We start from the raw sequence: 26437 nt of genomic DNA on the forward strand, positions 1-26437 counted from the left end.
GCCTACTTTATTGTAATATTATTGTTGAGTTTGCAATACTAGTACATGAAAAATATACTTCTTTGTACTAACTACAGAATGCTGATTTCAGTGGTTTCAGTAACATATTTCTAAATTACCAAACTTTTTGTTTTAATATATGCAAGAATCCATTGTTGCTTTATTACCATTTATACTTTCATTAGTAAAACTTGAAACATTTCGTTGAAGTCAATAAAATGAATTTGTGTAGGTACTGGACATAATTGTTAATGAACTTTTATATTTCGACTATTACATTCACTGCATTTCCCACTCTTTTGATTCTGAAGGGATTCCTTGATCTCATGCTCTAATTCTTCTTTCACATTTCCCCTTTTGGGAAAGCATTAGCTCCAGGTGATTGAAAAGGAAGACCACCTCCAGAATATAGCATTGATTGCAGTCTTTATTGAAAAACCGTATTTTTGAGTTTGATCTGAATCTACTACTACCAGTACTAGCCCATCAATGTCTCATGACTGATATGTGCTTCCACTTCCAGTCATCCATACTATGTCAGGCTTTGCAAATTTCAGGCTGTAATTCATTATTAATTTGTTGCTTGGATAGTATTTAGTTCAACAGACTAAGAATTTTTTATTATTTTTTTTTTTTTTTGCAACCTGTAATGTAAAAGCTGAGGTTCAAACATGACATTTCTAGATAATGTGAAAAGTACTCTAAAAGTGTTTTGGATTTATATACACTAAACATAATCAGTTAATATATCCTAATTTGTCTCCTAATATTATTACAAATTTCAGAATTCAGAATGGAAAATGAATACGCGTTATTCTCGATACCTAGGTGATTTTGCTTTCACATTGGTTGGAACAATCTTTGTTATAATATTTATAGTTCCATCAAGTAAAGTTTATTCTAATGTAGTTGAATAGAAATCTTTTGAATATTATATTGGTTTTAGACAGATGTTGTGAAGTTATGATTGATGATGGATGTACCAAATTGAAGGCAAGTTGCAGTCCTTACTCTATAATTTAATAACATATCTTTCATCAGATAAATGACCTGTTCTACGTATTTATTTCTTTTTCCAGTAAAAGCACCATGCCACAGCCTCTTAAACCAGACACCTTGGAGAATCTTGCATTGGGAGCCATTGAAGATCATGTATCACAACTTTGTGTACAGTTGATGCAAAATACTGTTCCTGAAAGCAAGAAGTTGCATCATGCCCAAGAAAGATGCAGAAGACTGAAAGATATATTGCATTGTACAATGCCGGCCTTGATAGCAAACAAGATAACAGTTAAGTTGCTGAGATGTGTGGATAGCTTGTATGAGAACATACGTGGATGTATTGGCGAATCCTGGTGTCAGGATATTATATATGAGTTACTGAGTGCCATCATTCATCCAGGAGTGACTAGACTTGAGCTGGGTGCAGAACCGATGCATAGCTTTGATTACAGATATGAACTGAATTTTATTGTGTTCTTCCTTTTTAACAAGTTATGCACACTGAATAACTTGAAAGTAGTACGTTTAGGAAACCAGTATTGCCGCGGAGTCTGGGCAGATGACGTCCATGTGGCCGAAAATCTAGAGGAATTTACATGTGTTTTCAAATGCAGTGATGCATTATTAGAAGCTGTTGCAAAGAAGTGTAAAAGATTGAAGCGCCTTCATGTCAGCTGGTCACCAAATATTACTGATGCAAGTGTGGAAGCCATCCTCAAATTAAAACATTTAGAAGAACTGAGTGTAATGGGAAAAATATCTCAAAATGGTTTAACAGAATTGTTAAATGGATTATCCAAAAATGAAGGATATGGAAATGAGGGTACCCAGACACGCTCTTCAAAACTGTTGAGTTTTGGATGTTATAACATTTCATCCTCACACCTCAGCCTGTTGGTTCAGCATTTTCCAAATCTGATAGAAGTCAAATTTCTTTGTAGTAATGAATGTGATTTTACTCCATTGAAGGGGTTGAAACATTTACGTGGACTTTGGCTGTCCAACATTAGATTTACAGAGGTCAAAGAGCTGCTTAGTGCTATTGGTGGACAGTTAGTGTATCTTCATCTCATTTATGCTGAAGCGCTTGATGTAAAATTCATTGGTGAACACTGTCATTCATTAAGCTGTCTTCATTTGATAGCTTATGATGAAACAAATCCTTCATTGGAAGATTATTTACATCCGCGTCTTCCAGGTTTTGAATCAGTTGAATGTCTTCATCTCAACTTCCCTGGTGCATCTTGGCCAAAATTCTTTTTGCATCAATGTATCAATGTAAGGAAACTTGTTGTGTACTTACGTAACAACAGTAATTGTGAATTGCTGGAACGTGTACTCCAGCAGGCTACTCTGAATAATCTGGAGGAAATATATTGGTCCCCAACGTGTCAATTTGCACAAAATATTGCTAACCTGCTTACTGCTAAGTGCCCACAACTTAGGGTAATCGCACCTTTAGAGAGGTAAAACAAATCTGTAAGATGATACAATCTTCCAGTCTGTGAGAGAGTATGTCAGTGTGGTTATTGTTTTTATCGGTTGGAAATAATTTGTATTGAATTTTCCCAAATGATCACACTGTTACTTTAATTTTCCCTTTATGTAAAGAAGCTGTTTATAATTTTATTGTTAGGTTTCTCAAGGAAATGTTGAATTTTTATTTATTTTAATACACACAACAAAAGACTGGTTTTGTGAATTTTTTTTTCTGTTCCTGAAAACAAGTATTTTATTTTTCTTTTTTAGGGATTTCATTGCAGAACTTCTTTATACTACAGAAAATCTCATATTCTATGTTATCTTGTTATAAAGTGTAATGCGACAATAGGTGATGGAAATCCTTATAAGAACCCATGTAGAATCTATATCATTTAACCATAAATGACGCAGTGCTTAAAGTATTGTCTAAGAATTTCTGTGAATTGGAGCATAACAATAAGATTGTAATTTATAAAGTCTGCTTAAGTATCTGGAGTAGTCATTTGTGTTGTGTGTATGTTTGATTGCCTGTCTACATTTGTACATTTATCTTCGTAAGATAAAGAATAACAATGTATGAAACTTAATTCCATTTCTGGAAAGTGTGAAAGTATTTTTCTTATTGTTCACAGATTGTGATCTAAAAGAACAGTAATCAATTGAACATGTATCAAATGTTTATGTATACTTTTGTACTTTCTTATTTTGGTACCTAGCTTGTTTTCGCCCCCATATCAGTTGCTTAATTGATTTGTTGTACATGTTAAAGTTGCCAAAACATGAGACTATTGCTATGTTGAATAGAGATACGTTTCATATGCTATAAAAATGTTGTAAAGGCGTAACAAGCTCGAAAGAATTATGGAATAAATATATATACTGATTTTGTATATAGTTGTTTTCAATGTTACTTGTATGTTTTTTGTCCGTGTTTTACCTTATGATATTCATGATTAATTTATGAAATGTCTTAGTTACACTATTGCAGTAATTTTTCATCTGTATAAATAATCGAAATTGATGAGATGTAATATTAGTCCTATTAAACATTAAAAAAATGAACTGAGATTGACTAGGATTAATTAATATAAAGTAAATGTGATTATTTTCTTCGGAAAATATATAGAAATGTGTAAATAAAATAATAAGCAAATGAAAAATTGATTTTTAGTTCTAAGAATTAACAAATATGCTGACATTAACATTTTTATTTACTGTTACTGCAAAATGTTTATAATACTTTGGCAAGACAAATTATTTGAAAGGAGTAATGTACATATACATACCAGGAAGCCAGTATATCTTAATACATTATACTTCGTGCATGGATCTACAATTTTATTGCAGGTAATAAATGCTGTATTCCATATTGTTTACCATTTTATTTGTTCATTAATTAGGGTTGCAGTACTAGAAAAGATCAAGAGAAAAATCTGATTAAAACAAAGATTCCCAAACTTTATATCTTGTGCCTTCTTTCAGAACAAGTGCAACATAGATTTCATGCTTCATATCTGAATTTATTGGGATGATTGAAAGTGGCTACTGTAAACTTATTTACAAGATTCGTTATGTAACAATACTTTGTCTTGATCGGCATTGCTTGAAATTCAGTGTGAAAGAGAATATTCGAAACATTTTAAATAAAAGATGGAAAGACTCCTCTGCCTTCATTATTATCCATGCAAAATGCAACTTCTTTCTTAGAAAGCATAGCACTTAAATATAGGCACAAAGATAATGTCAATAAGTATAATATAAAATAAATCATTGTACAGAGTGGTCAAGAAGTGAGCATATCCCCCCTTTCTTTTCAACACTGATGGTTATGATTGAATTCTTGATATGGGTACTTACGTTATGGTTTAAGAGTCCAGAACATCAGTATGTAGACCATTATTGTCGTAGCACAACTGAATTCTACGCCATGTTCTAATAGATGTTTTGCAGATCATCTGAGAGTCACGTGTGTGCATGAAGGCATCCACAGCTGCTCGTAACTCTTTCTTTGTGTGATACAGATTATTATTCCCATTGCATGGTTATTGAGGTTACCAACATGCCAACACAAATCTTCGCAAAATAAAGGGGGTTACACCCACTTCTCGACCACTCTGTAGAATAGTTCTGGGATCCATTTTTGTGGTATTTGTGATTATTTGGTTCCCGAAAATAGAGAAGAACCTGAAATAAACGTTAATGAGATATCTTTGAGATGCTGATCAATTCAAGTTAATGAAGTCATGAAAAATCCCAGTTCACCTAATGAATTTTGGTACACTGAATGCCTCTATTGAGAAATTTCACAAATGCCTTCAAACATGAAAATTGATGCCTTACTATAATATGCAATTTATGATATACTAATTACTCTTCTGAATTGAAAATTATGATTTATTTATTAATACAACAAAATAAAAAATGGATACAGTGAAAAAAATCTGCTATTCTGCAGCCAACAGTGCTTGCTTGGTCAATAAGTTGAGCCTCATATCTTTGAATGCTGACTGTTGAAATCTGGTTAATAGAGCAAACGTAACTTGCAAATTGGCACTGCCATGAGGACTGATCAGAAACTATAAGATGTGTGGTCTTGAAAGAAAGACTACCTTACTACTTTTCGAGTTCATACTGTAATCCTATATAAAGTAGATCCCTTCTGACTTACACTTTTCCCAGTTGTCCTTCCAATGTCATTTTTCGATATCCCTGGCAAGGTCTTGATTGCTTTCAAATCAGGAATCTTTTAGTGACATCTTTAGTCTTGGGAACACCCAGAAGTTACAGGAAACCATACCTGGAGAGTAGATGGACTGTCAGACCTGTCACATTCTGTGTTTGGCAAAACATTTCAGAATTAGATGAGCAGGGTGTTGTGATGAGTTCTAGTCTCATTATTTCACAGATGACTGAGAACTTCTGAGAGGTACTCTTTGTTGATTTCCTGCGCATTAGGAATGTAGTCGTGATTAACAAAACTCTGATGGCCAGAAAATAATACCAGAATATTTATCAGTCATCATCACTGTAACTGATGTTCAGCCATCTTTAAGGCAGCTCCTTAACTTGCATATCCTCCATAGCAATAACAGCAGAGCCCTTCTTTATCTTCTCAATGACGGCCTCTATTTGCGTTTTGTTGAGTTTGTGGCAAAATTTGGTGCAGATTCTCTGATAGTATTCTCAGTCATGATGGAAACGAGAATGTGTTAGGCACAGACAACACAACACAAGCTGTCAGTGACTGAGTTGGATATCAGGAATGCTAAGAATGTAGAGACAACAAGCCACAAAGTCTGACCATATTACAGATAGTTCGGGAGTATTAAAATAAAATTCGGATACATTTTGATCAGATCTCATAAATATTGCTGCAAATGTTACCCACATGTTCATACACATTCTTGGAAGTTAATTGTAGAAATTTTACGCAGTCTTCCTCAGAATACTATCTGTTGCAAAAATTATTTCGCAAACTTGTCCTATAAGTTCCTCCATCAATAAAAATCGCAGAGAGTGAGATTAGAAATTGCAGTGGTGATGATGATAATAAAAAGAAAAACCAAATAATTCAAACATTGTTCTTATTGCTCCAATGTATACTCAGGATGCATGATGTATCATTTTCACATAGTAAAAAAAAAAAAAAAAAAAAAAACAAATAAATTAACATGCATAATACAGTTTAATGATTTTCAAATTTAGGTTACAAACACAGAATACACTCATACTTGAACCAAAGAGCAATTTAGCAACCTGTCAATACAGAGTACAAATATGCAATTAAACAAAAGGGTAATTTAGTGACCTCCCAAGATAGGTTTAAGCAAAGACGAAACACTCTCCTGTCCTATTAGCAAGGCTTTCATGGCTGGCATTCTTGAGAGTGTAGCATCAACCTTGTTGCTGTGGAGTAACTGTGAACTGCAGGCTGATAGCAAGAAAAGAGCCTCACTGCATCTAGAATAATATAAATATAATCATATATGTTGTGTTGTTTATTTGTTATAATATTCTTTTCAAATACAAAGTATTACCGGTACCGTGAAGAATAAGCATATTGTGTGTTACATTGTGAGATAATATTCATTCGTCATTCTTTATATGTGCTTATGGCAATGAACTTAGGTTTTTAGAACTATGTTTAAAATAATTACAATAGTTTGTAATGATTCTTTTATTTTCTATTGCATACCCTTTCTTTGATTTTGTGATCTCATCTTAGGAAATAATTGCTTTAAAGTTCCTGAGAAGGGATAGAAAGTGATATTCTTTCATACTCTTATTAAAAGGATAAATTTGATTTGAATTTACGAATTTTACTTCTTGTGACAAGATAGTTTAGAAACTAAAAAATTTAACAAGTCACTGCAGATAAATTAATTGTGTCTATAGAGTAAGAAAAAGTGTGTATTGGGATACAATAACAATCAGGTTCGAGTTATCAGCATGTTAATTTATTTTTTATAGAGTTATGAATGTTTTTGTATGTGCCAATAATAAACTTGCTTATAAAAGTGTTACTTCTCAGTTTAATATACTTTTGTACACCCTATTATGTGTATAAACTATATTGAAATGAGTAGTCTCTTTATGTTCAAATATATGCTGACAGGTTTATTCTCTGGACTGATTTTTATACTTCTGTATTTTGATGTTCATCATGTTGTTCTCAGGGCCAGTTCAAAACAAACCTTTTTATGTTAGTCTGATAATGTGTGTGATTTATATTATTGCAGTTTGACATAGAATCTCATTATTATAATTATGCTTAATAAATGTGTTAAAATTCTAGTTTTAAACAAGTTTGTAATATGGTGGTTGCTTAGAAACATCATAGAATTAGTATACTGGTACATGACCCTGATACTTTCAATTTGGTTTCTTGTATATTTTTACATTTCCACATCTCTGTGTGTGTGTTCTTTCCAAATGAGATGTATTTTCTCTGAAGCTAATAGAACTTGTTGTTAAAGATATAAGGACGTATTTCATGGTTTTTGCTACCTTGAATATAAATAGAAGTTATTTAGGGTATTTATAACCTGTTTAACAGGTTGCCATTAAAATTGAACAATTACTATAGTTGAGAAACTGTATATTTTTACAACTTTTAAAATTGCATCTAAATGTCTTTTTGCATTGTGCGACAGTTTCAGATTACTTCTAGTGAAATGGGTATTTTATCTCTCACCCATAAAAATGAGCTTATAATCTTTGTCACGTGTTGCCTTTTGTTGTCAGATGAAGAATAAATTACAGAATGGTCAAAGACTCTAGCATTTGTGGATTGGTAACATCTATACAAAATTCCTGTTATAAGCACATGATGATGATGATGATGATGATATTATTATTATTATTATTATTATTATTATTATTATTATTATTATTATTATTATTATTATTATTATGAGGATATCAATTATACAGCTGCTTTCTTTATATGTCCTTTTGATGTATATTCCTAATTTATTACGAGACTCAAATAATGACTGTTACAAAGATGCAATAATGTGCTTGAAACGTCATTATAGTAAAGTCGTGTATATGCGAAGAAAATCAGGAAGCATTAAGTAAGAGTGAAGAAGAACATTCCATAATATTGAGACATACTTTCATTATTATAAGCTAATGTGCACTCATACATATTTAAATAGGGCTGAAGACGGTAGTAGTAGTAATAATAATAATGAATGTACCATATTATAATATGTACGGTATATAAAATGTATTTCATGATTCTACAGCTAGTACCTACCATCTTCCAGCTAATAATAATAATAATAATAATTATTATTTATTTATTTATGACTTCTGTCATAAGGAGGCTGCCACTACAACAAAGTATAACACTTAAACAGAAGTTGTTCATCTAACATATGAATTGAAGAATTGGTATGGTATAATATACCAAGGTCTAAAATAGCACATTAAAAAGATTAAAAGAACAGTAACATCAATAACACCAATAAAAAAGGAAATAAGTATGTTAAGATATAATAAATAGTTAGTATGCATAAAGTTATGTAGGGCCATACATGACTATGGAGCCCTACAGAATCCCACAGTCTCACTAGGTGATTAGATATCGTACCTCAGGCACTAGGTATCGTACCTCAGGCACTAGTCATTAGTCCATGAACAGAAATATCTACCAAGTTGTATTTATTTTTATAGGAGTCCATAGTATGATGATAAATTTATTTTTTCTCGGAGTTAATTTCTTCTGGGTGCCACTATGAGATTCAAAACACCTGTTAGGTCTAAGATAAAATCCTGTGTACTTGTTGATTGGAAGGCTGTCATATTTATGCTCCTATTACTTCACTGGTGGCTAACCCGGGAACTTCTTCATACACCCAATAACCATGATCTCACAGTGTGTTGGCTATCATGTGTTGTATGGAAAGATGACGATTTTACAACACCTCCCCAAGTGGACAGGCACCCGGGACATGGGCAAGAGTTCTGTGCTCTCTGTGGCAATGCCAGTAGAAGCTGTTGTTTTTGAACCTGCCCAGCAGGGAGTGAACTGAGCAAACTTTAGTAGTGATCATGATGGCATCTCTCCATTCAGCACATGATGTCTAGGTGATTTTTCTTTGAAGAGCTCATTGCTCTTTCCTTTGTGCGGAAGCTTTGTCCGCAGCTGAAATTCTTTCTCTCTTAACACCTGTCTTACTTTAACTGTATTGGGAAGATGACTAGTTGGAGACTTGATGTGCTCAGTCACTTCTACACCCAGGTACTGTAGACGTCTTAACACTTTCTTGTCCCAGGTTTCGTGTGGCATTGATTTAACTGTTAATGACCTACAGTATGATAGTTTATTGCATATGTTAATATGTTGTAATTTTACTTCCCAAATGGAATGAAATAAACCGATTCCCTTGTATTTTCTGTCTGAATAATCTGATTTGGAACATTTGATGTTTGCTGTAAAATGTCTTCGAATCCACTCTTCAAAATTTTATCAGAATCCATTAAGAAGTTTTGTGATATTTTGTTTAGGAGGGTGATTTGAAATTGGTATATAAAACCAAGTGACATTGAACTATTCAAGACTGAATGCTTCTGATTGACCTACAATAGTGGTGAGTAATGACTTAATAAGTGTCAACTTTATGTCGTGTTTAATTCAGTATTGTTTATATGTCAAGTTTCAGCTCATACTGGTTCATTGTGATTTAATGTTGCAATCTTCAATGCTGGTGGATATGGATTTTTCAGTAAACCTACCTTTCTTGATAGAGAGGCAAATCAATTTCAAGGTTTTAATATACAAACTGATTTCTTCAAACCTGGCCATAGGTGATCTTCCTCAATTTGGCAGCAGCTTCTGTGTTGTTCCTAAAGATTAACATTTCATTGAAAAAACTCATGATGGTGAGATTAGATTAATCCTTGACTAATGGATAGCCATAATCTTATACTAAAATTTCTTCCACGATATGATCAGTAGCAATGTTAAATAATGCCAGAGACAAAGGTGAATCTTACAATACTCCATAGATTATTTGGTTATGTTTTCTTCGTAGATGTTCGTATCTGAGTTGTATTAGCTTCTTGAAGGGACATCCCAAGAGAAACTAAAATGCTCTTAAGATGGTCATATTCTACATCACCAAAGGCTTTGCGAGCATCAAGAAATATCGCACAGGCATCTCTCTTGTTCTGCTTTGCATTTTATTTTATTTTTTTATTTTAGTAGGTTATTTTACGACGCTTTATCAACAGCTTAGTTTATTTAGCGTCTGAATGAGATGAAGGTGATAATGACAGTGAAATGAGTCCGGGGTCCAGCACCGAAAGTTACCCAGCATTTGCTCATATATTGGGTTGAGGGAAAACCCCGGAAAAAACCTCAACCAGGTAACTTGTCCCGACCGAGAATCGAACCTGGGCCACCTGTTTTCGTGGCCAGACGCGCTAACCACTACTCCACAGGTTTGGACTGCGTTTTATAAAATGATTTCCAAAAAAGTATCAGGTGCACATGTGAAGTCTTGAAATGTTACATAACTCCAAAGCAGTTTATCAAAAACCCTCTCAATAACTTGTTGAATAACAGCAAATGGTAATCGGATACCAGTTAGTAGGATTGTTAACATCATTACCTTTATAAATGAGCTTTATTGAAAACTGCTGAAACTATGTGAAAAGATAACATTCTTGTAGTGTTACTTGAAATTATACCAGATGATGTATCGTTTTATTAGCTCAGACAGTTATGTGATTGGGACTGCTTTCTGTATCTACGGAGATATTCCATGTTACATGAATTTATTATTTATTTATTTTTTTTGCAGAATAAATAAATCGTTTAATGAAAAAATACACCTCTCACTAACCTTAGGAGGATACTAATGTCTTCTATGATTATTTGGGTTGGAAAAAATTTCCGAAAAATATCTTCTTCTTAAGAACAAATGGGTGTTTCATCTTTAAAAACCTTGTGAATAGTTACTCTTTGCAGATTGTAACAGTAGAACTGGGTGAGTTGGTGCATATTCATTCATTCATTCAGTGTTCTGCCCAAAGGCAGGTCTTTCACTGCAAACTCAGCTTTCTCCAATCTTTCCTATTTTCTGCCTTCCTTTTTGTCCCCTCATAGGATCGATATATTAAGTTATTTAAGGTATTAATCATTTGATGAATGAACGCATTTGTTTTGTAGTGTGGTGACATCAGTTATTATATGCAATGGGGGTTTTGTAAAACTTTCCGCGGGCAGCCTTCTAGCCTAGCTGGGAACCGCGAGCGCGTGCATGCCTCTGGAAAATAAATTGTTACAAATGTATGTGTGCAGATCCCACATTTCTAAATGCAGTAGTTTACAGATAATACATCAGGGAACAAGCCAATATTTTTTTCAGATTTTTAACTTGGCTATTTAATATAGTAATTTTGCTTTGAGAAAGAAATTTTTAAAAATTTAGGGCAAATTTTAAATTTGTTTGTGATAGGCCTAAAGTAACAAAAAGTGTTGTATTTAGTCTTTCAAATGAGCCAAACCACAAATCTCAATTATATGTAGACACAGAGTTCCAAGTGAGTTTATGTAACAGTGCGCACATAATTTGCGTACTTTTAAATAGTCATAACTACACAAATAATTAATAATTGTGAAAATAAAACAATATGGGTCTCCTTATTTGATGTCGGAATTCATGAAAAAAAAATTCGACCATTTATGAGAAGGTCATGTTTTATTGCTGTGCGATTTGATGTGGAATGACTCATATGGAAACTCCCATCTTTTAATCATAATATAACCAGCAAGGAATTTTTCCTACTATCATAATAGCTTTATAATAATAAATTAATATTATCCATACCCAAACAGATCAGACTATTTTTTTTTATTTGTTTATGTAGATTAATGTCTCTTATCCATAAAATAACGTGGAACATACTAAGAAAATACTTAAATTGGATTTTATATTGATGATAATGAATAAAGAATTCACAACATTTCTAAGATGGGGCCAATCTCCGAAACGTTGCGAATTTTTTTCTTCATTAGCAGTGGTGAAAAAAGTACAATCTGTATCTCTTCTTAACAATGCAGCATTGTTTGTTCTGTCCTTCAGATCAACAGATCTGTCGAATACCACACAAAATATTCCTCTTCAGATATGTTTACATATAGTAAATTGTTCATTATTAAGAACTCGTTTTGACTCTGAAGATTAGTCCCAATAAATTCGTCTTCAGAAAATTTCCCGAATAATAATGTTTTAATTGTGTCTCTTACAGTTAATTGTGTCAGTGATCTCGTAAATATGTCTTAAATCAACAGTATTTATATAGAAATACAGTACAATTTTTTTGGAGAACTGTAGAACTTTACAAAATTCAAGTAAAGCTGACTATAATAGAATTTAAAAGTTCCGAAATGTGTACCAAATAGATAAGTAACTGGCATGGTATGATACACAAAGGCTATTATTATATGCTCGTTAATAAACGTTGATTTTAGTGTTTAAAATTAGTTTGGAAAAACTTGTACCTAAGTGGCTAGGGGTGGTATCTGGTGATGTAGAAGAATGGGGTCTTGAGCTTGACAACGAAGGTATAAATAAAATAGAATTATCATAGAGCGAATAATACAATGAAATATTAACAAGACTCTTATCTCCCCCCCCCCCTCTCCATTTGTGCTTAATGTGTCACGAAAATATCCCATGTGTCACAATAGTTGTCGAGGATATTGCTGAAACTTATTTTACAATATTATTGTTTTCCCTTTATTTATAATACATTTAATAAAATTTTTGGTGACCTGTATATGAATCAAATATAGACTTACATTGAGTATAGAATCGATTTGAAAGTAGAGAACACATACACAGACAAACATATTTAAGACTCAGGGTAATATTTATTTTGAAATGTTTATATTCAACTGGAATTGATCGATCTTAATATTTCCTTTATATTATTTATTTGGTAAAAATAATCTGTATTGTGTTTTCTGCCTGTTTGTTAAATGCATAAATTGATTTAAATTGCTTTCATCATCTAAGTTAACATTATTACTTTTAAAGTAGAGTTGAATTATTATAGGAAAAAGTTTAGATAAAAATATAATGTGATGTAGGCTACCGGTATATTATAATTTGTGACATAATAAAACTGCAGCTTTGTAACATTTCTTAATTATTTGTAATAGTGTTGAGTGGTAATAAGCATAAGTGATGTGTAATAAGAACACTATATAAGTCACTTAATGAAGATAGGCTGTACATAATTCAATCTTTCCTTTTAAACCTATGAATATTTATAAGACTATTGTGAAAGTGATCTTGAAATACAGTACGATTTTTTTTTTTAAATTAAATTACGAGTAGTAATATGAATTGTATTATCCTAGTCATTAACTCATGTTTATTACTAAAAGGAAATTCCAGTATTTAAGGATAAGGAACACAATATGAAACTCCATTCTACTTGAAATAGAAGATATCTTTCATGAAGAAAATTGTGAGTAAATATTAAAGTTTAATTTAAGATAAAGACGAGTTTCATCCTCTATGGTTAGTGTCTATATAGTACATTAGAATTAATAAATTCTGAAAGAAGTATTCTATTGCATTATTGTTGCCAGCTTGTGTAGGAAAGTACTGAAATTTAGTACAGTAGAGATTTCCGAACTTGTAAGTTCACAGCACCCTTAGTGTTGTAGCTGTTTTATTTTACTGTGTACTGGGTTGAAAAGCAGTACCTAAGATTTTCATATTAAATAGTAAGGTCTTTAAGAAGTTGAGTATTTGTGTCTTAACAGTAACTATTAGAAAGAGTAATACATAAGTACATCTGTAAGGATAATAGGTATGTTAATGAACAGGTGGACGACAGATATACCCAAGTGGGACTAACTCGTTTCTACTTGATCAGGTCCAGTGTGCTATTATATTTGGTTATATTTTTCCTGAAGTCTTCTCCATCAAAGTTTGGGTTCTTTTATGCTGTATATTCACATTACAGATCTTTCACCTTTACTTCCCTTTTAAAGTAAAACATGCCATAGATTTTTATGACTAGAGCGCAGATGATTAGGTATTTATAATACTTGAAATAGGCAGGCGAAAAAAAAGGCAATTAAAATCAGAAAAGGGCACTGTAAATTAAAAAAAAAGAAAAGGCATAATCTGGAGGCGAAAGGCAATTAAAACATGAAAAATTTTTAAGGAAAAGCATAGAGTCTAATATATCATCATCTAATTTATGATACTCATGCAACACATCATGTTATTGGTTGCACATTGCCACAAGGTATATTTTTAGATATCTGATGTCAAACTCTGCCTTCTATCAGATAGAACAATTATTTTCATCATATGAAAAGATAGTTCTACATTATTTAACATAACTAAATATGTTTGAAGCAATCATGTTTCAGTTTACCACAGCTGTAGGTGTTCAAGTTAATTCGTGTAATATTTTCAATTTCATTCAGCTTGTATGCAATTCTTGAAGTGCAGAGAGGCTTAAGACATAGTACCTCCTAGCCCAGGCTTGCAGAACTGGGCACCAATTGTGGCATACGTCACAAGGTGGAATACATCATTCATCCCTTCCTTTCACCAGATGCGTCATTGACTTGTTAGGGGAGGAGATTTGTATTCAGTGTCTGTGTTATGTGATTGCATACGGGTCACACAGACTTCATTCTGGTGTATTGTGGACGAGAAACCAATGCTTTCCTGATTTCTGTGTCCCTGTCCTAGTCACTCCTGGCCAATCTAACCTGTTATGACCAATATCTCAAAGGAAGCTCAAAATGTTATGATTTGGGTGGGTAGGAGGAGATTTAAGCCTACTGGTAATTTTGTTTCCATAATTAAATAAGTTCTACTCATATAAAGGGTTATAACTGTGGAATAGTCAATATTAAACGTGCACATGTGAAGGATAAATTGAAGGAAATAAAAATGTTGGTCGTTAAAATAACTTAAAAATAGCAAGTAGACTATCAATTTATTTTTAGGAGCCAAAACCGCCAAAAATTGGCACTTATTCTTAAAATAGGCAGTTAGAGCTTGAATAGGCAAAACAAAAATCGGTCCTATCACTACTAAATACCTCGATATGTATTTAAATCCATATCAGTTTGGCATAATATGCCAACCTAGTAACAAAAGGCATTTTACCAACATCCAGGCTCTATTTATGACCCTTAAAAGTTCATTATACTTTGCTGAGTTTGAACCCTTATATTCAGTGGCAAGTATATTAACAACTACACCTCTTAAAGCATGATGATATGTTAATAAATAAATAATCAGTAGAATTTCGAGGTAACCTGCTTTCTTGTTCCGACCTGATCTCTTACTTGTTGAGACCTCGTATTTCAATCAAAATAATCAAAAGAATAATATAATCCAAGGCACAACAGCTCATAGAGGGTCAAGGTAGACTGCTGGCCTCACGTCCGCATGCCCCAGCAGAGGTGAATGATCATCCACAGCTAGTGTAATTTAGCAAATGATTCTCCCAGCTGTTATAGCTAAATTTTCGAAAGTGGGTTTTGCTACTACTGCAGCTCCTCAAATTCATCTTGATGCTGAGTAGGCACCACCCCCAACACTGGCTGAAATTTCATTAAAAAAATGTGTTTCCTGATGAGTACTCATTCCACTCGTTGGTCTAAGACCTGAAGCTTTATACCCTGTGGTTATGGCACAGGACAGTCAAAGGAATTAGCTCTTTAAATATCAGCACAACTTTGTGATTCATTCTGTATAATCACCCATATTAATAAAACCATGCCAAGGATTTTTATCGGTTTCCGCAGAATTTAGTTTAAATTCCTACTCTTATATCTGCTAATATTCATGTAAATGTATGTTAATTATCTTCACAGTTTTCCTCTCTGTTACAAGCTTGTTTGAGTGTAATGGAGAACTATAGCTTAATCTAGGTGTACTTAATTATGGCTTTTAAGGAACCCAGAGGTTTTTTGCCGCTCTCACATAAGCTCGCCATCAATCCCTATCCTGAGCAAGATTAATCCAGTCTCTATCTTATTTTGGAGTTTCGTCTAGGTGTGCAGTATAAAATAAGCACTGAAATGTTATCCAATCAATACAAAACATGCAGCACATAGTGAGAAGAAGCATATGTGCGTTTTAAATTTTATTTTTTATTTCAATATGTAGCCTATTATTACAGATTAAGCATTGATTTTTTGCTCTATTTGCAGAACGAAAACAATGAACCATTTTGTTAGTAAGTCATGGATGTATTTATCTTTCTTTGGCCTTCAACCACGTTTTGTAAAATTGTATTAAAATTAAGCAATAAATTACGATCTTGTTAACATCAGTCAATTACTTGTCACAATAAATTAAAAAAAAAAAATTACACCAGAAGTGAAATGTAGTCCAGTGGAGCTTCGATTATTGCCATTAATTGGTTCCTAAAAAGTGGTTATCAAGATGAAGATAATCTAATCATTTAAATTCATGTTATGGCAACAGTTTGTTGGGAAAATTAAACCTAGACACATATGAATGTATATTTTTGTAGGTTATGGTATAACTTACACTACTATCATACCGATATTGATTTAATTTAATAAAAAATAATTAAATGCATTAGGTCTACATTTGTATTAGGACTTTAAAGAGAAAAGGTAAATAAATGTTATAAAATTCAGTAAAACAAGTCTTATGTTGTGATGGAGTGCCATGTTTTTACCAACTTTGACCCATGCTCTCAGCTGTCTACATAAAAAGAGGAGAAGTGTATCAGTACATTATTTGGAAAAATGAATTTGTAGACTTTTGATGGTAGTTAAACTTTATTATATGAAATATAGCTCATAACATTCACTAGAAAGCATGGAGCTCTACCTCCATGCCCCCCAAGTGCCTTCGTGGCATATTACGGGGATACCTTTACCTCTTAACATTCACTATAAATGATGATAGCCAAAGACATGATAATCAAAGCTCCATGTAAATTTCATAGTTGATTGTTGTAGTGTAAATATATATTTCATACTGTGCGGTTTTTTATGGTGGGTAATAGCATCTTTGAATGTCCGAAGTGTTGTTTGTATTTATTGTAACCATATTATCTTGTAAAAATTTGTTTTTGTGACTTTTGTTGGTGCATTTTTTCTACTTTTGAATTATATTTGAGAGATAAAACACTTTTGCAGATTGGAGTGTTGAAAACCACACTTTACTTAGCTCAAAATGGATTTGATTTAATAATAATCTAGGTGTAATATTCCTGGCTCATTTTATTTGAGACTACAGATGACACAGTTACTGTGAAAAGTGGACAGCGACTATTTAAACTTGTCATTTAATTTTATTAATTGCTCTGGACCTAAGGTTATTTAAATTAGTACATACTTCGTAATTGTTAAATTTTCATGAAAATTTATTGGTGAATTGTATCATGCATAACCCTAAATACGTAGGATGATTCACAAAGTTATATTGACATTGAAAAGTACATTGTTGTGAAGTGAAATTGAGGCTCATTTGCACATACTCAGACTTATCAAACATTGTCAGACGTGAAATTGGCGCTTTCTGTGATTAATGATTAATGCATGTATCCTAGATCATTCATGATTCACATGCTTGCAGCCAGGTGCATTGAAATTGAAAGTTAAAGTTGTGTACAATGGTGCAACTAAAAAATGGTACTGGTGCTGGGAAAAGATAATGTTATAATGTACAGTATGAACAGTCTGACATTGTAATTGAAAGTAATGACAAAAGGCTATGTCTGGAATTCTGTTCAGTGCTTTCGTTACAGTCTTTTCATGGTGTCCATGTCTTCAAAATAACCTTTCAATGGTGCTTTTAGTGTTGGGAACAAAAAGAAGTCACACAGTGCTAAGTTTGGTTCCCTGAAAGTGAGGACCTGACTGACTAGATGAATTATCAGGCAACAGAAACCAAGTGCCATCTTCTTGACCCTAAGGCCTTGTCAGATTTTCTGAAGCAAACATTACAAAATGTCCACATGGTAGGCAGCAGTAATTGGGTATGAACCCTTTATATACAACTTCCTTGTTGTCTTAGAAAGTGATTAATATTATTTTGATTTGTGTTTTCTTTCCGTATATGAAGAGAGTTTGCTGAATTCCACTCTACACTTTGTCGCTTTGTTTCGAGGTCATTACGAAAATACGTATCTTGTCGGTAATTTGCTAGGAGACGTCATTGCACATAGGCCAGTTTTACACTAATCCTAAACATCTTATTAAATATTGAACAAGTTCTGAATTATAACCTAAAATAAGGCACTTTCCCCGACACTTATTCATAATAAGGTGAAACAAGCAACGCATCTTGTATTTTTGGTCCAGGGAAAATACTTTGTTTAACTGTGGTCTATATGCAACGATGTCTCCTAGAAAATTACCATCTTGTCTTGTTAGCTGTGACAATTGAATTCAAGAAGGTTGGTTTGTGTTCAGTAGCCCCATTGAGTCCCCTACAGTGTTCAGCTCGGAGTTGTTATTGATTATCTGTTAATGAATATGGAACAAACTGCATACAAACCTTAGTTTTCTTCAAACCCTGAGTTATCAAATACTTTCCTTACTAATGCACAAATACTCTGAATTGATTTGAGAAGTTTTACATCAATTGAAATGAAATGAATAGCCAGATATGTCCCATTAAGGACAAAGGCCCCTACATGTGGGAAAGGTCTTTTAATATCTCACACAGCTACTCCACATACGAGGTAAATATACTTAAGTCTAGAACTTCACTTGAAACACTTGATTATGTATACAGCTTTTACACACCTTTTGTTCATTGTCCAATTAATATCTCCTGCACAGTTTATTGTTCAATGTTCATTTGTCATCCTTTGTTTCTCCATTGTCTCCTAAATCTAGCCACATTGGACTAATGTCTTCCCGCCTATTCTTTGAAGAGGTCTGCTTCGAAATCTCTTGCCTATGTAGGGGTCCCATATGATAACTTTTTTTACTTCCATCTCTCCTATTGTACTCTCGCCACTTCCACTTCATCCTGATGGCTTGTTGCGCATTAGCCAATGTTGCTGACATTCCATGTAGTGTCTCGTTTGAAACTCTGTCCTTCAGAGATATACCAAGGATCTTCCTCTCCATGCTTCTTCAACATATTGCTGTTCCTTAGCTTGGCTGTGAGGGACGAGGTTTGGCAGCCATATAGCAACACTGGAAAAACACAGGCCTCTGGTACTTTAAATTTGAGCCTCTGATTTAGTGATTAAGGGATCAGAAAGTCTTCCAAGCGAAACCAACTCCTATTCTAATTTCCTTCTCCATTTTGCGATTAAAGGAAATTAGTTTCCCTAAGTATACATGTTCTTACACAACACAGAACTGCACGCATTGTATTCTTCACCTGATATAATTAGGAACATTAAATCCAGACGTTTGAGATGGGCAGGGCATGTAGCATGTACGAACGAATCCAGAAATGCATATAGAGTGTTAATTGGGAGGCTGGAGGGAAAAAGATCTTCAGGGAGGCCGAGACGTAGTTAAAATGGATTTGAGGGAGGTGGGATATGATGGTAGAGACTGGATTAATCTTGCTCAGGATAGGAACCGATGGCAGCTGATGTGAGGGTGGCAGTGAACCTCTGGGTTCTCTAAAAGCCATGTTCAGATGTGTATTGTAGGTCCATTGGGATTGTTGGCCCATTTGACATTATTTGTCATTTGGATTTGTTCATCAAGAAGCCTACATACAGGTTTACTGTGATCACATAGCTCTTGATGCATTATCGGAAGTTCTTTTGGTGATCTGGCAAACAGTACCACATCATTGGAAAATCTCAAGTTGGTCAGGTTACTTCCATTTAAGCATACTTCATATTTCTTGCTCCGATTCATTTTCCGGAATATGTCCTCTAATACGCACATAAAAAAGTTTGGGGGAAATTGGGTCAACTTGATGTACTGCTCTTTAGAATAAAAAAAGTTTACCTTCTGTTTATGTTTTTACTTTGGTAAACCTGGCTGTAAATTTTGTTTAGTTTCAATTCCTTCTGTGAACAATGCCTGAAATATGCTTGTCTTAACTGAGTCAAAAGCATTGCTGTAATCTATGAAGGCTATGTGTATTGTCAAGTGGAAATTCTGCCTTCTCAGTTAGTTGATTTACAGTTTGGAACTGGCACATTGTGCTGTATTCTGAGTTGAAACTGCTTGTTCAGTTGGTTCATTCTTATCCAGGACCTATGTTAGTCGTCTTGCTAGTATTTTCGAGAATAGCTTGTAGAGATTTGACATCAGGTTTATGGGCCTCTAATTATTCAAGTTGTCTTTTGTGTAAGAAAATGATGCTTGATTTCCATTGGTCAGGTATATATCCTCTGTTTGCAAAATTTTGTTGAAGATGATGACTATCGATATTAAATGGTCCGTAGCCTGCTTCGGAAGTTTGTTATATATTCTAACTTCGCCAGGGATCTTTTCTTTCTCCAGTTCATCAGTTGCAGTCCTAACTTCACTGACTAAGATGGGAGGATGATGTCGGAATTGTTGGTTGTGGGATCAAATATGTGGCTTGCTATGGGGTTTTGGAGGGAGCTTGTGTATAAGGATCTGTAGAAGTCTGTGGCTGATTCATGTCTTTTCTTGTTGTCATTCATACTCCTGTCGGACTCTCGGTTTCTAGCATCCATTGCTTTTCCATTTTCATTAATTTATCCAACACAGCTTATTCTATTTTAATTCTCTCTTAGTTGTTCTTGGTTTGCCTCAGCTTTAATCTTCATTCAATTAGCTTGATGGTATTTTGGCTTAGTTTATCTTTGTTTTCCCCTGTTTTGTGCCCAGGTGATTAATTCCCATAGCTTTTTCAATCACCTCTGATGTATTGAACCATTTGGATCTAATGATTCAATTATGCAAGTCAAAAACACATGTTAAGGAACAAACAGTTATCTATGTATATTTCATCATTTAAAATGATTCCGTGGTATGTCAGCCCAGCCATATATGTATAGCATTTTATGTTCACTTTTTGTTCTAGTCTTGTTTCATCATACACACACACACACACACATGCGGGAGGTGTGTAAATTAGCTAACACTACATTTTGAATGTATCCTTCTTTTAAATTATTTTCACTTCTGGTAGATAGCAGCAGTAGCATAACATCAGTCCTGTTTTCCAGTTTCCGCACCATGTAAAAATAATTTTGTGCAAGGAGCACGAACTTCATTTAGTAAAAACGTATCATTCATAAAGCATGAATTATTCTCACTTTAGACTAAAATATACAAAAATGTTACACAAAGATTCATAATTTTATATTGCAGGCACATACTTATAATTTAATCAAATAGTACTTTTTGCAGACATTTGTTTCCATGTTTTTTCATAGTTGACACTCGGGTACTACTACAGATTATTGCAGAACTAGTTTTTGAGTATTGGATTCATGTTTTACTCAAAATAGTCCTAAGAATAACCTCTGTAAGTGTTCATACAACTTCGTAAGTCATTCTGCATAGTCATTTCTTAAAAAAAAAATCCATTTTTGTTTAATAAATTAGATTACGTTATACATCAGTGGTTGTCAGCACTCGCTGAAATGGCTAAGGTGTAAGGAGTGTATTGCAATATGCACTGTTGTGCAAAAGGGAGAGATAGAAAGTATACTCGCCATCAGCCACAGATGCATGCTAGTGCAATATCTTATCTGTGAGTAAGAGATGCTAGCCCAAGGGTGTACTGTGCTGATGACCGCTGTTATACATGGTCTGACATAGGAACGGAGATTATAAATAATTTGTTATTTACTGAAGAATTTTTTTATGACATACGTGAGATCATAAAGTACATAGTTCGCCATTTATTTCTTAAAAAGAAAGTTCTTTAATGTCTTCCACTGAGTGAGATGGAATTGTGCTTTGTACTAGACATCCACAAAGTATCAATAAGCATCTTTATGCTTATGATTTAAATTCTTCTCACAAAACGTCCTTCAGTTGAAAATATTTGCGATGTTTTAATTGATGTACCACCTGAATTTTGTATGGATTAAAATGTAAGTCGTATGAGCAGATGGGACGAAATCATGATGCCATAAATTAAAATGACGAAATTCACTCCTAGAAGCCTCAAAACTGTCGTTTTCTTGTAAAAGCTTCTAATTGCAGGAGCACGTTGTGCGCCATTTCATCTTTCCATGATGACTAAGTGGCATTGTATTGGCAATAGAATGTGCATGGAGTTTATCAATTATCGTGCTGTGAGAGACTTACACTTCCGAAAATCGCCCATTTCTCTGCCAGACCCTGTACATACATATGAATTAACTGATGTTAGTTGGATGTTGGTGACAGCTTTATTATCACGAAGTGTTCTAATAGACTTGAGCTTGTGCTTCTAAGTTCTTAATGTTCTAAGTAAGTTACTGGTACGTCACATATGCTGTATTGGTAATGCCATATTATGTACTTTTACATAAATTTACCTAGTGTGCCATAGCTGTGTGCCATTTCCTAGTAGTAGTTAGTTTGGTTTTGTAGCTTAATAAAATTGTATTGCTTGTGTTCAATTCTATATTGATTATTTAATTATAAAATGCATATGTACTTGAATTACACATTTATTGAGAAATCTGTTTTATTATTTGAGTGTAAAGCTTATCTACATAAGTACCTTTCCTTATTCATATCTTCCAGTGTGTAACATATTAACTCCATAATATATTGTATTTCAATAACGTGTTTTTAATAGAACAATAAGAAAATGCTGTTGGTCAAATGTATACATAATTGATGGTAATTCACTTTCATTAAGTAAATAAGACAGAAATCAGTGTTATGTATGGAGGGATTTATGACTGAAGCATGGTGCTACCCCATGCGCACTTGACCACTGGCATGGGCTCATTGTACTATCCGAATCTCGAAGTGGGCGAGAAATGCCTATATTTCTCTGTCAGAGACAGTATTCCTTTATTCACTTTAAATCTACAATACCGGATTCTGATTTTTATTATAGTATCGCCCACTTGTCCGCATTTCCGAATTAATTATCATATAGTGTTGTATTTTACTGCTAGAGTGCATTATTTCATTGTAGTGTTCTGAGTTGAACCTGGAAATAAAATTAATAGCTCTGTAACTTAAATACATTATGAAGGACATATTTGGTTCATTTAGTATTGTCCTAATCTATCTCATATGTTCTTCATATTACATTGTTGAATTATAAAGCTCTTCATACTGTTGGGCTTAATAAAATGAGCTTCTCGTCGTCCATTTCATTATATTTTCAATATTACCGTGATTGAAGGCCTTGCAATATGGCCATGGCATTCTTTATTTCGATCTTCGACTGTACGGAAATCCGTTTAGAATTGTCTGGCCAGAATTCTGAATGGAATCCAGTCATGTGGACAGAAGCGATATGGTCAAGTGGGCAGTGCTCCATTTAAAATAATGCAAAGAATAAAATTCCGAACATGCCATACAGATCCATTCCGGTAAGTGAGCACCTACCTACCTTAGCCGTGCTAACAATATCCCTCTTCAATTTTTTGCCCTTGGTTGAGTGTGAATCCTCAGGTCCGACTGTTGGAATGATATGCATGTAATGTGCTCAAGAGTGGTAAACTTTGTGACATGTTTCTAATACTTAACTTACTTACTGGCTTTTAAGGAACCTGGAGGTTCAATGCCGTCCTCAAATAAGCCCTTCATTGGTCTCTATCCTGAGCAAGATTAATCCAGTCTCTACCATCATATACCTCTTCCCTCAAATCCATTTTAATATTACCTTCCCATCTACGTCTCGGCCTCCCCAAAGGTCTTTTTTGCTCTAGCCTTCCAACTAACACTCTATATGCATTTCTGGATTCGCCTGTATGTGCTACATCACCTGCCCATCTCAAACATCTGAATTTAATGTTCCTAATACTAAATTAATTTGAAGCATTTGTTCTGAGTTCTGGTAGATTCTAAAAGTATTGTATTTAACATTGGTAGCCTTGAAACATATATACTATACTAACGAATTTTATTTCACCGAAGTGAAAAGACTAGTAATGTTTAGTTCCCTGACTAAAATAGGCTCTCATTGGTTCCCCGAAATCTTTTCCCTCTTTTTCTGATCATTATCATCACCTTTTCCTGATCTTCATATTTTTCTCTTTCAATTCCTTGTTTTCTTCCTGCTTCTTATCATAATTGTCGTCACCACCACCACCACCACCACCACCACCACCACCTCCACCACCAATCACCACTCTATACAGACTTTTTATGTCAAACATGAAAATATTGTTTCATATTTTTCTGTTTTATACAAATTTGTATTAAAATTATAAGAATGTAATTGCAGTTACTTTGTAGATTTCATAGTTATTATTTAAAAAAAAATTACCTGGAACATATTGTAATAAAAAATGTTTTGTTAAGAGCTATGAAACTGAAATGTTTCTGAACTTTATTTATTTAATTTTAGTCCTTCCTTGTTATGGGTTCATCATATGATAGGCTTCATATATAACAGATTATATTGTTTTAAGTGTCGTATTTTGGAACACTTTTGTAGATTGCACTTTAACTATGACAAATTCTCTCAGCATCAAATCATGCTGAGGTAGTTTTGTGCATATAGATGTAGTAGCTAAGGTAGCTGTATTTGCCAATATTGGTTTTCATATTCATTCATTCATAGTGTTCTGCCCAAGGGCAGGTCTTTCACTGCAAACCCAGCATTTTCCAGTCTTTCCTATTTTCTGTCTTGGTTTTCATATTAATGTAATTAATGTAACTGTGTGTTCATAATAGTCTTGTAGGATATATTGACTTGCTTCAAGTTCAAATTTAATCTCTCAAACATTAGACATACTTATCAATAATGTGTCCTTTCTGGAAACATCATCAAAAAATTTGTATATTACAGTAAAATCCCTCGTAACTGGCACCCAAATAACCTGCAATACCAAAGCAACGGCACTTTTGGCTGGACAAAAAAAAAAAAATTTAATCTGCCAGATTGCCACATTAGGAAGGTCGCACAAACTTTCATTTTCAATGAATATTCGAACCTAGAATTTGTATATTATTTGTGTTGTGTGATGTGTTTTAATAAGGAAAATCCACATAGTTTTTGTGTTTTTTCAGTTATGAGCAAGTGATAGAGAAATAAGCTTCGTATGGTTGCAGTTTCAACATTTGGCACCATGAAATACGAACTTTTTTTTTTTGTATATACCGGTATTTATTCAGTTATCCAGTAAAATCTCGAATCCGGAACTAGCCTGGTCCCTTTGGTGCCGGTTAAGAGGGATTCTACTGTAATAACATATTAAACTGGAAAATCACATAAAATACATAATCCCCAAACTAAGCTCAGTGTGCTTTGTGATGAGATCCTTACAGCAATATCTTAAAGATAGTATATTTTGCCTATTTTCATTCCATTATGTCTTACAGAATAATATTTTGGAGAAATTTTGCAGATAGTAAAATATATATTATTACTACAAAAAAGAGCAATATGAATAATAGTTGGAATGAAGTCTGGATAATCATTTAGACCAATTTTTTAAAATCAGAAATTATGATCTTAACATTTCAGTATACATATTCTTTAGTAAACTTCCTCTTATGTAATAAAGAAACATTTCTAACTAATTGAGCCATATACAATATAGTCATAGAAAAAAGTATTTTTATATACCATCATCAAATTTACCATGCTGTTTAAAAGGTATGTTGCATGGCAATAAATATCATTATTTAATAGCCTTCCTGAGGACATTAAAATCATAACGGAAACACTGTATTATTTAAGGCCAAATTAAAAAATTACTGGTACTTAATTTCTCACACCTATTCTGCAGATGAATTCTTGACATCTCACAGTGCTGTGTAAATATATTTCATACATTATTTAATGGTAGACATCATACTACATTCCATATGTTAAACATAAAATAAATATTAATGTAATAATTTTTTGTACAATATATATTTCACTGCATTTTATAATATATGTTAAACATAAAAACTGGACATGTTCCCTATTCTAGCTTTAAAGTAACTGTAAGAATGTTATAGAATGAAGAAATCCGTCTGTCTGTCTAAAATATATCTCATCCTGTACTGTCACAGACAAACAGTATTGCTTACTTACTTACGGCTTTTAAGGAATCCAGAGGTTCATTGCCATCCTCACATAAGCCTGCCATCCTGAGCAAGATTAATCCAGTCTCTACAATCATATCCCACCTCCCTCAAATCCATTTTAATATTATCCTCTCATTTACGTGTTGGCCTCCCCATTTCCCTCTGGCCTCCCAACTAACACTCTATACGCATTTCTGGATTTGCCCACACATGCTACATGCCCTACCCATCTCAAACGTCTGGATTTAATGTTCCTAAAGACTAAACAGTATTAGGTACAAATTCTTGGTCTTACATGGAGATAATTATAGCTGTTCG

At 33.5% G+C, this 26437-nt stretch overlaps 1 protein-coding gene and 1 long non-coding RNA gene across 4 annotated transcripts in view; one reads left to right on the plus strand and one right to left on the minus strand.

Annotated features, from left to right (window-relative positions):
* The window catches only part of LOC138713434 (uncharacterized), a 35219-nt gene extending 29069 nt beyond the window's left edge, over positions 1–6150 (plus strand). For all 3 annotated transcript variants that reach the window (XM_069845532.1, XM_069845534.1, XM_069845533.1), the window contains exon 2: positions 1080–6150. In XM_069845532.1, the coding sequence (XP_069701633.1) occupies positions 1080–2472 (1393 nt within the window). In that variant the 3' untranslated portion in view covers positions 2473–6150. The remainder of the gene's footprint in view (positions 1–1079) is intronic.
* Positions 6147–26401, minus strand: LOC138713436 (uncharacterized). Its single transcript, XR_011335866.1, has 2 exons — positions 26127–26401; positions 6147–6444 (listed from the first exon to the last, which is right to left on the minus strand). It is a non-coding gene; the product is annotated as an uncharacterized lncRNA (long non-coding RNA).
* Positions 26402–26437: the final 36 nt, after the last annotated feature.

Source organism: Periplaneta americana, chromosome 14 (genome assembly GCF_040183065.1).
Source record: "Periplaneta americana isolate PAMFEO1 chromosome 14, P.americana_PAMFEO1_priV1, whole genome shotgun sequence".
In the NCBI taxonomy this organism is placed as follows: Eukaryota; Metazoa; Arthropoda; class Insecta; order Blattodea; family Blattidae; genus Periplaneta; species Periplaneta americana.